The sequence below is a fragment of the Mytilus trossulus genome, chromosome 8 (genome assembly GCF_036588685.1).
Source record: "Mytilus trossulus isolate FHL-02 chromosome 8, PNRI_Mtr1.1.1.hap1, whole genome shotgun sequence".
In the NCBI taxonomy this organism is placed as follows: Eukaryota; Metazoa; Mollusca; class Bivalvia; order Mytilida; family Mytilidae; genus Mytilus; species Mytilus trossulus.
In genome coordinates, this window is record NC_086380.1 from 9,328,321 (window position 1) to 9,339,506 (window position 11,186).

Here is an 11,186-nt window from a genome sequence, read left to right on the forward strand (position 1 = left end):
ATTTCTGCTCTTGAGGAAGACAGCAATTTTTTAATACAGTGGTTTTCGTCCAGTAAATTCAGGCCAACCCAGAGACATTTCAAGCTATCTCTCTTAGCCAAAAACCACAGATTGTGTTTGATTTGAATGGTATTTCTATATCATGTGAGGATGAGGTTAAATTACTTGGAGTTATGATTGATTTTGAATTATACTTCAATTTACACATTTCAAATATTTGTAAAAAGGCTGCAAGGCAATTAAATGTTTTGGAAAAAATGGTAAAACATCTAAACAAACTGAGTAGGCTTACAATTTACTATTCTTTATTATGTCTAACTTTAGTTACTGCCCTTTGACTTGGCATTTCTGTGGGGAACAAAATATCAGAAAAATAGAAAAAATACAAGAACGAGCGCTTCGATTTATTAATGAAAACCATCAGAGCTCATATGAAACACTCCTACAGATTTCGAACCTTCCATCATTAAAAACTCGTAGAATGCGCTCAATTGCCTTTGAGACCTTTAAAATATTAATAAAAAATGTCCTTTATTTATTCAAGATTTAGTTGTAATAAAAAAACAGTTCATATAATTTCAGGTATGTGAACACTGCTGAGGTACCTAGACTTAGAACCTCCAGTTATGGTAATTAGTTATCAAAGGTACCAGGATTATACAATCCTTTAGATTTGAGGCAGCACAAGTATGGAACTCATTTCCTAATGAGGCTAGACTCATGACTTCTTTTGACCAGTTTAGGAATTATATAAATTCCTGGTGTGGGGGTCAAAAATGTTACTGCAGTTCATGTCGTTTCCGCCCAGTGCTGTCTCAAAGCTGAAATTTCTTTCTTTCTTTTTATAATGGCCTTTTGCTCTGCTTTTTATGCATTTTTTAATATATCTGCCATTAAATGCTCGTGCTTATATTTATTTATTTATTGCTTTTATGCTTTTAGTCTGTTATATTTTATGATCTCAAGTGATTTGCTGATTCCCCCGTTTCAATGAACATAGAGACAGTTGCTACATGAATTTTGACTCTGGAGGCTCACAAATCAAATAGAGTTGCTTTCATTATATTGCATGTTTGGTAGTATTTCCATGCTGCTGCATGGTTTTTTATTCGATAGTCGGTAAAAGAGCTCACCAGAGCTCATGTTTTCTCTGTTATTATATATATATATATATGCTGACTCTAAATAAAATGTATTTACTTACTGACTTACTTACGAAATGTGGTTGCTAAAGCTTGTACACAGATAAAAAAAAAATGTAAATTTGATTGGTTAACTTCAACTGGTGGCTTTTTTATTTGAAGCAATGAAATTTTATGTGGACAGATTTTTATTTGAAACAAAGATCAATTTTGCACAATTTTTGGAAAAGTGCAAATTTAACAAATACTAATAGGGTAAAATCAATGGTGATATTACATTTTAATTAAATGTTATGTCTCATGCTTAAATTGTTATATCAAAGAACCTCAACACATTGCAAGCCCAACTTATGTTTCATTGAGCAATTTTTAAAAGGTTACGGTTCCATGGAGGTACTGATTTATCTTCAATTTCTTGCTTCATTTGGCCTTTTTAACATTTTTCTATTCGAACGTAACTGATGAGTCTTTTGTAGACAAAAAGCACGTCTGGTGCAAATACAAAATTTCTACCCTTGTATCAGTGATGAGTTTATCTAAATATTACACCATAACGAGAAGATAGATTAAATTCATGTTAATGTTGTATGTTTATTTAAGGTTTGTATGCCAGTTGTCATCAGTTTCGTCTTCAACTTTTCCAAATTGCATATAAATCAGTATCAACTGTAAAAGATAAGAACATGTGTTAAAAAATGTAGTTATAATTTATTAATTCTTCAACTACCATTGATAACTAAACAGTAAAAGATAAAAGTACATACAATATATTGTATAAGATAATTTGATTGAAGCAAGATACCACTAATGATATCAATATTAATCTTCAAGGTGTCTGTTTTTTACAACTAACAGTTGAATAAAAATATTGAGGAAGGCATATTTCAAACAATGAATACCTGTTGCTCATCTGAATGATTTGTTAACTTAGTTACTTAGTTACATTTTTGTTTTTAAATGTCAGTTTGTCTGGCCCCTCCAGCGCACATTAGACCCCCCCCCCCCCGAGAATGTGGTGGGGTGTGAGTTCCGCAGCCTTTAGTTTTCTATGTTTCGCTTTCTGTACTTGTGTACTGTTGTTCGTTACCATGGCATTGTCAATTCATTTTCGACTTGTGATTTTAAATGTCCGTTTGGTATAATTGTATATCTTTAATAGTACAGGTCAAACTCCAGACTCAAACTCAAGCGTCAAAATGAAATGTTGTTTAAGTTTCGTGTACGCTTTATATTGTAATCTGACTTCTAATGATAATGGTCAGTGAAAAGGAGGGGTTTTGAATACCACGAACCCTGTACAGCAGAGAGTTATATATGAATATGTATGTCGATATCGTGACATGATGTTTTCCACCATGAGGAAAACTACTATAGAAGAAGGAATCTTCTCTTGGATTTTTTTTTACAAGATAATCAAATGTAGTTTGTGATTATTTCAGTCTTTAAAAAGTGATATTTTAATATACAAAAGAAGATGTGGTATGATTGCCAATGAGATAACTATCCTCAAAAGACCAAAATGACACAAACATGAACAATTATAGGTCATTGTACGGCCTTCAACAATGAGCAAAGCCAATACCGCAAATAGTCAGCTATAAAAGGCCCCGATAAGACAATGTAAAACAATTCAAGCGAGAAAACTAACGGCCTTATTTATGTAAAAGAATGAACGAAAAACAAATATGTAACTGAATTACAGGCTCCTGACTTGGGACAGGCACATACATAAATAATGTGGCGGGGTTAAACATGTTAGCGGAATCCCAACCTCCTCCTAACCTGGGACAGTGGTATAACAGAACAACATAAGCACGAACTATAAAAATCAGTTGAAAAAGGCGTAATTAATCAGATAGACAAAAAATAAAAGTGGACGTGGCCGGGTACTTATACATCCCGACACAATGAACAGATCTGAGAGTACTCGCAGTTATCTGACAGCTAGTTCAAAGCCATTAACAGCTTATAAAAAAACCATGCCTCTAAGACTAAGCAATCAATCTGTACACATCCAACATTCAATGGATTTAGTGTAAAGACGTCATAAACAGCTATAGAAAAACATGACCTTGTGCAATGCTCAGTTACAGGTATCGACAGATTGTAGATCAGTGAAAATGTATATGTATAATACATACTAGTAATATTAAGTTATTAAGTAAGCTTTTAATCTACATGTAACAAAGTCAATATTTATACCAATGAAAACAATATTCAATGATCTTATTACAGTGTTGAATAGGTAACCTTTTAGAAAAAGTTTATTTAAAGGAGCAACAAGTTTACATGGATCATTTCTAAATTTCCGGGCACGGTAAACAACAATTCCGTAAAAATGAGGATGTTGTATCCCGTTTGAAATAAGTTACAGGTACAACCAAACTCCAAAACCAAATCTTTATATTTATCTTTTTAAGTTCATATACCAGATATTTCTATATTACCTAAACAAAAATGTCTGCTTTTCATATTGACACGAAAAAGCTATATTAAAACACTTTTTTTAGAAACAATATCAGATTAACAATTTATTTACCATTTTTACCCAATTTTGTTATAATCTAATCATTTGCCACTCAGTATAAAATAAGGAGTTGATGTATGATTGTAAACGAGCCAACTATACAACAAAGCCAGATGAACTTTAAATTTGTCCATGTCTCTTAGTTGTGAATATATATTGTGCATGCTGCAATCTTAATAAATTCTTCTTATTCTTACGTCTGATTGTAAATTTCAACTCAACTATTCCAAGACTGCTTTCCGTTTTTACGACATAGGTTCCAAGATCTGTTTGTTTAAATCTGTCCATTTCTAAAATGTGTCCAGAATCACGTTCACAAAAGAAGGGCAATTCATCGTGTATATTAAAGCCGTGTTCTATACTATTGTCTCCTTCGGTTATTCTCTTTCTACCATTTTCAGTTTCCTTCCACCAGGTAACAGTTGGTTCAGGGCAACCTTAATTTAATGCAGTAAGCACAAATATAAAATTATGGTCCTAAAACAAAAAAAATCTACCCTGTTGAATGTTCAAGATAATTTCTGTAATAGTGGCCCAACAGGATGACGATCGGCAAAAGTGTTGTACATTGGAGAGGAACAGAAGTTTACCACTTGCAAAAGGTCACCTATAAACCCTTCAAAGTTTCTTCCAATTCTAACTGGACGTAGCTCAGTACATGAAAAAAAAACTCACAGCTGAAAAGACGCCCCATTTTTACAAAGTTTTTTACTCCCGATCGGAAAATGTGTTCCTGCATTCAATTGAGCAATTTTGAAATTTTTTAACAACTAAATAGCCACATTTGTAAATTACCTAATTCATTATGTCATAATTATTTTTATCAATACACAATTTCCGTCTTTACATCTATTTTTATGTACACCCACCAAACACAAGTCATATATTGACTATCGACCGACTGTTATCAAAACCTGATGTAAACTTTATGTAAACATTGATTTTCATCAAGAAAAACGTACCAGAGTTTAGTTAAAGTGTTGAGTACACTAACTCAACATCAAGTTCAGCACAATCAACATTACTGTCAATATACCAATGTATTGGGGGGTTGGTCTTGTTTTTTTGGGTTTTTTTTACAATATAAAATAGACTAAACTTTATATGATTTTACTATTTTCATTTTCATGTCAATATCGAAATCATATTGCAACATATGTTTTCTTGAAAGAAGTGATAACAAGATTGTTCTTAACACCAAATAACTGACACATTACCAGTCATAAACGGAAAGTCGGAGGTCGCTATCTCAATGTCGTAAATCAATGCTAGTTGCCAGTTAGTTATATAAATCGTAAGATACTTCATTCATGCGCGTTTAGACATAAAAAAAATCCTTGTTACATGATAGACATTCTGTCAAAAAGCAATAAAATGAAACAAACAATAATATTTTCAATAATGGAAAATCGATTTAACTTAAACACATCGATAATAGTTGTATTAATAAGCCACAGCTGACAATGTTACAATAAAAAGAGGTCAAAAATTGACATGAACGTCTCTGACAGTTTGTGTATATTGGCGTTCAATTTTGTAGCAGTTCAGTGTTTCTGTTGTTCCGTTTCGTTTGATTCACTTCGAATTTGTGCAATTCTTTAAATGTCCTTTTTGGGTAATATTTTTCCTTACATTTCTCCGTATTTCTAAATCCCGGCTGTTCAATGGTTTGATATAGGTTTTCCTAATGGACGTTTATCTAGTCCTGAATAACACATTGGACACACAAAAATTAATATGTTTTACTATCATTTACTAGCACAAAATGAATACCCTAGCTGATAGACTGTATGTCCCGGGGAAAACAAATGGCTCTGTAGTCAAGGCAAGATTCATTTAGTGTGTTTGCTCATCTGGTTTCTGAATTTTGCTATATATTCAAAATCTTCTGGTTTTATCCACGTAGTGCCATTAAAGATTTTATATAGTAGCCAAAGCTTTACTCATATTCAATATTACTTAGCTACAGGTTTGTTCTTGCTTGATTTTACAACACAATGGCTTTTATCTGATCATATAACTTGATGATAAACCACTAAAAGACCTAAGGTATTGCGCGTTTTGGATTTTTTAATTGAATATTGAGGTAGCATCTACGAAAATTGGACAAGTTTGACTCAACCAATTATCAAACTGAGAAATTACGTTTGTCAAAGATTGAACAATCTAAATCTGAAATGTAAGAAACTAAAGATTCATACATAATTATTAAAGTTACCAGGATTAAAATTAAGTACACCAGACGCAGGTTTTGTCATCATAAGACTTATCAGTGACGCTCATATAAAAAAGCTATAAAACCAACAAGTGAAAAGTTGAAGAGAACAGAGGATAAAAAATTCCAAAAAGTTGTGCCAGATATGGCTACGGTAATCTATGCTTGGGATAAAAAAAAATCCCTAGTTTTTCAAAAAATTCCAAGGTTTGTAAACAGAAAATTTATGAAAATGACACTATTGATATTAATTTAAACATATAAGTGCTGACTGCAAGGCTGTTGGTGCCTTTGGGGACAAAACGCCCACCAGCAGTGACATCGACTCAGTGGTGTTAAATGTACAAGGATTATAATTTAGTTCGCCTGCCGCATCTTTGTTCACCTGACGTAACGTTGTTCATCATCTTAGTTTCCAGTTAAAGTTTGTTTTATATATTATTTATATAAGCGTGTGTTACTTTTAAATTCATTTTTGATTACTAGTATATACTTATGCAATGGCTCGGTACTTATGCATCCCACCATTGTGTTATTGTTGTAAGAAAAAAAATTTGAATTCTTGTATTTAATGTTTGCGTATGAAATATGTTCTTTTTCTTAATGCCATTTTGCGTTTCATTGTTGAAAAAGTTACTTGTTTCCATATTGACTAAGCGTTTATTTCAATGGTGACTGCTTTCCGCGACTCTTTGACGTTTTTACCTGTTATATATGTTTGTGTGTTCGCACATTTTCGTCGGAATTCGATACCACTGTCATACCAGTGAGAGGAGGTTTAGCTAGCTTTAACACCAGGTTTTATTCACAATTTTTTACATAAGGAAACGCATATTCAAAGTCAGGAATATGACAGTTGTTGCTATTTGTTAGATGTGTTTGAACTTTTGATTTTTCCCATTTTATAAAGGACTTCCTGTTTTGGCTTTCCGTTTGAATTCTGTATTTTTGTCATTTAACACCTAATAAGTCAAGTGACATATTTAATATTCCTATTGAAATTCATTATGAAAAATATTTGCCGATAATTCAACTCACTGTAACGTATTGCTTAACATATTTGTAAGACCCTAGGTCATTCCTTATCATATTTTCATGTCTCTCATTCACCTTAGTTTATGACCAAATGTTAGACAATTTTTTTCGTAATAAAATCATGTCGGTAGAATAAATGAGTTATAGGAAAAGCATTTCGTTTACAGTATTGTATCTAGCTTATGCACACAATGAATGGTAACCTTATTAATATTTCTTCGAAAGAATTATTCGTTTCGTAAGCTTATATTTTACCATGTACTAAGACTTTCATCTTTCCATCTACAGAATTATTGTTTATGTCAGCCTGTGTAACTGTTCTAATAGGAATAGAATCATATTTCATCATTGGTTTGTATTTTCTAACTTCTATATATGTTCCTGAATCTTGTGCAGTTTTTCCTATGCCATTATCAGCTGAACAAAAATACTGTCCATTGTCAGCTCTTGTTATGGATGGAAAATGTAACATCGGGCCCTGTTAAAGCAAACAAGGTCAGGAAGAATAGACTAAACAGATAATGTAACATGAAAAAGGCTTTATGTATCGATAAATTGTGTTTTGGGTAAAGAGTTATACTTGTTTTTACAAAGAAAAACCCAGTACATGCCATAGTGTGTGACCTATTCCAAACAACAATGGTATTAAAGAGATAATCGTAACTGAATTTACGATTATCCCAATAAGGCGACGGTAGATACAGGTAAAATCTTTACACTAATTTTTCTTAAATGTAGCATATCTTTGTCAATCGTTACTCAGCTGAAAGGTTTATCTATACCATTACATCATATTTGAATCGTAACGATGCACTGGAATTGTCTAAGCGCTTTGAAAATTGCCGTTGAAAAATTCGGGATGATAATTGAATTGTGCTTTCCATTAATAACAAGATTGTTATGTTGATGAAAATAAACCTATTATTGTTAAGATTTAACGAAAATGATATTTACGATATCGAGTAAATATACAACATGTTTACTTGATATATTTGTGTTCAATTAACAGCAATGACAGTAACGTTGTATAACAGATTACATCTATAGATGTAGAGTAGGATAAAACTAAAAACTTAGATAAAATTTGGTAAAGGCAAGAATATTTAGAAAATTAATATACCACGTGCACTGACATTATAGTCAAGGCTTAATTCTATCTATGTTATTTAAGGAACTGAATATAAATGAACAAAAGTGATCTACAGTCGTTGTCGTGTGTTTATGTAATTTATACGTGTTTCTCGTTTCTCGTTTTTTTATATAGATTAGACCGTTGGTTTTCTCGTTTGAATGGTTTTACACTAGTAATTTTGGGGCCTTTTATACCAGTAGCTTGTTGTTCGGTATGAGCCAAGGCTCCGTGTTAAAGGCCGTACATTGACCTAAAATGGTTTACTTTTTCAAATTATTATTTGGATGGAGAGTTGTCTCATTGGCACTCACACCACATCTTCCTATATCAAATACAATTAATGCATACTAGTGAAGTATTAGGTACACGACATCCTATTATTTTTACTTTGGTGTCTCGGATGTCACCAGTTGTAATCATGTAGATCAAGCGAGTGTTTGGCGTACCAAATAAATGCGAGGGTAGTATATTGCTGTTCAATTTTTATAATTCGAATACAACGTTAACAAACACAAAACCACTCAGTACATGGAAATGCATAGGTAATATAAAATTACAATACATTATGTCAAGATTTTCTATCTTAATATACAAATAAAATAACTGTAATATACGGCAATAAAACTATAATCAGGTATGTTTAATTATTGTTGTACATTTTGTTTATACATTTTATCATGACTTATGGTCCTAGGGCTTTACTCAGTGGTACTTAAATAATTCTTATATGTCTCCTTCTTTTGAATAATATTCCTGTTACTCTTTTTGCCCTACTGCGGAATGACTGTACACTACTAGTTGTCTTCAATTTAATGTTTATACAAAAGACCAATATTGTAAATTGTAAAAAATAAAATATTTGCACTGGAAATTATATATTAGAATTAAAGGAATGATATAAATCTAAAACATAAATAGCTAATTCAGTATTTACTACTTAGCAAAGCCTTTTGTCCAATCGAGGAACACGACGTTATTTTTTGCTATCTATTACAACATACCACTGACAAAAAATGTTTATCTCCTCCTTTTGTCCATGTTATTTTAGGTTCTGGGAAGCCCGTGGCTATGCATTGGAATTTTAAATCGGTACCATTAACTAAATGCCATAGACTCAAATTTTGATCATATCTATGTCCTATGATTTTTGGAGAAGCTGCAATAATCAAATAAAGAGAGATTGCATGCAAATGAGCAATTGGTCTTGGAGTCTTTTAGGTTTGCTTACTTTATCGGTTTTGCTCATTGTTGAAAGCCGTACGGTGACGTTTATATGTAAACGCTGATTAATTTTAGTCTTGTATATATTTGTTTATTTGCATTCTCGCTACGCCTTCTTACTTTTAAAGAAACATTGGAATGTTGCAATAAAAGTGGTATTGATTGGTTTAATAACTTGAGATGTAAAATATGATATTTAACTTTATGACAAGAATCTGTTATACACCACGATATTAAGAAATAGTTTAAAAAGTGAATAAAACAAGTGAGTTTGATCGCCACCTTTAACACTTTAGTAAATTGTAGTTAAGGTCAGACTTCTTGGTAGATTTACAGCTTAAATTATAACGGTCAATACTATTTTTGTTAAGTGAAAGTGTGTTCAGTTAATATTTATTATGGTCATATGTAAAGAATTCTATATCGTGGACGAAGATTTATTAAGTGTTTTGTTTAATAATTTGCAGGTATTTTTATAAATGACTATCGATTAGATTAAAGAATAATTTTTTTCTTAAGTTAAATAAACCGTCAATCATGAGCGTAAAGTAATCAGTCGAAATAGTTGTCAAAATTAGTTTCAATCACACTGACATCGATCTGACTGTTTATTTCTAAAACGTAAATGTAATCTCCGTATATAGATTGTTTCCTATCCGTATAATAAGTACACTACACTATAATTTAAGTGATACGCAATTAGTATGGAATCGATGGAAATAACTCTGATATTGTGTGCCAAAGTCAAAAGTGAAGGATGTATAAAAACCTAAAATACTTTTATGGCTATAGCATCATAAAATCTAACAAAAATAATTCTAATTACTAATGTTGCCTTAAATTTTTTCTCATAATTTTTAAAAAAAACAATTGAACGAAAATAAAACTTATAAAAGAAGAAGATGTGGTATGAATGCCAATGAGACAACTATCCACAAGAGACCAAAATGATACAAAAATTAATAACTATAGGTCACCGTAGACCTTCAACAAGGACCAAAGCCCATACCACATAATCAGCTATAAAAGGCCCTGATACGACAATGTAAAACATTTCAAACGAGAAAACGAATGGCCTTTTTTAAGTAAATGCATTTAAAAAAAGAATGTTTTTCACTTATTTCCTTTACTCTATTTTAAATAAACATTTATTATCAAATAATTTTCCCTTTACAATTCTGTAAGAAAAAAAGCAATTAATACATACTTGAGAACAAAGCTTCTACTGATAAAATTAAAACTAAATTAATCCACCACATTTTACTGGTGGCTATCAAGCCTGCACTTGAACACAACAGGTTATTTCTTGTCTGTGTTAGTAGCATTTACACTGAACTATTCACTGGTTATTATAGTCACATTATAAAGCGGAAATAATTTACAATTATAATTATTACAATTATTCATTTATCTGATAAGCTCAATTTTAAACTTAAAATCAAATTTAATGTCTTAATAGTCAATGTGTGTCTCTATCAAAACTACGAATTAGACACACATTTTAGCCTCTATTTTTCTTTTATAGTATGCATGGCTAGAATAACAAACATATCTTGAAATGTACGCCCAATGCAACCATAAGTGTTTTCATTTTTTTTTAAAGAAACATATATGATGAACAATAATCAAATAACAAAATAATATAGATATACTTTAACAAAATTTGGTATTGTTAAGTTTTGTGCAACAGTATTTACTTCTGTTAATTTCATGTACTTTTTAACAGACACAAACAAAACAAACAAAACTAAAAACCTGATTCTTGTGAAGAGGTTCAATTATTTTGAAAGATATGGTATGTCTTTTTGTTGTTGTTATTTTTTTTTTTTTTTTTACTGTTGTCAATTCAGCACTGATTATTTTCAGATTTTTTCAGTTTGACAGTCCCTTTGGTATCTTTCGATCCTCTGTTAT

At 31.4% G+C, this 11,186-nt stretch overlaps 1 protein-coding gene across 1 annotated transcript; it reads right to left on the reverse strand.

Moving 5' to 3' along the window:
* Window positions 1-1,752: 1,752 nt before the first annotated feature.
* LOC134681636 (hemicentin-1-like) lies at window positions 1,753-10,557 on the reverse strand. The gene is made up of 5 exons (XM_063541288.1): window positions 10,480-10,557; window positions 9,053-9,207; window positions 7,175-7,397; window positions 3,867-4,106; window positions 1,753-1,808 (listed from the first exon to the last, which is right to left on the reverse strand). Exons 1-5 carry the CDS (start codon window positions 10,529-10,531, stop codon window positions 1,774-1,776), a joined length of 705 nt encoding a protein of 234 aa, XP_063397358.1. The 5' UTR covers window positions 10,532-10,557; the 3' UTR covers window positions 1,753-1,773.
* Between the last annotated feature and the right edge of the window lie 629 nt (window positions 10,558-11,186).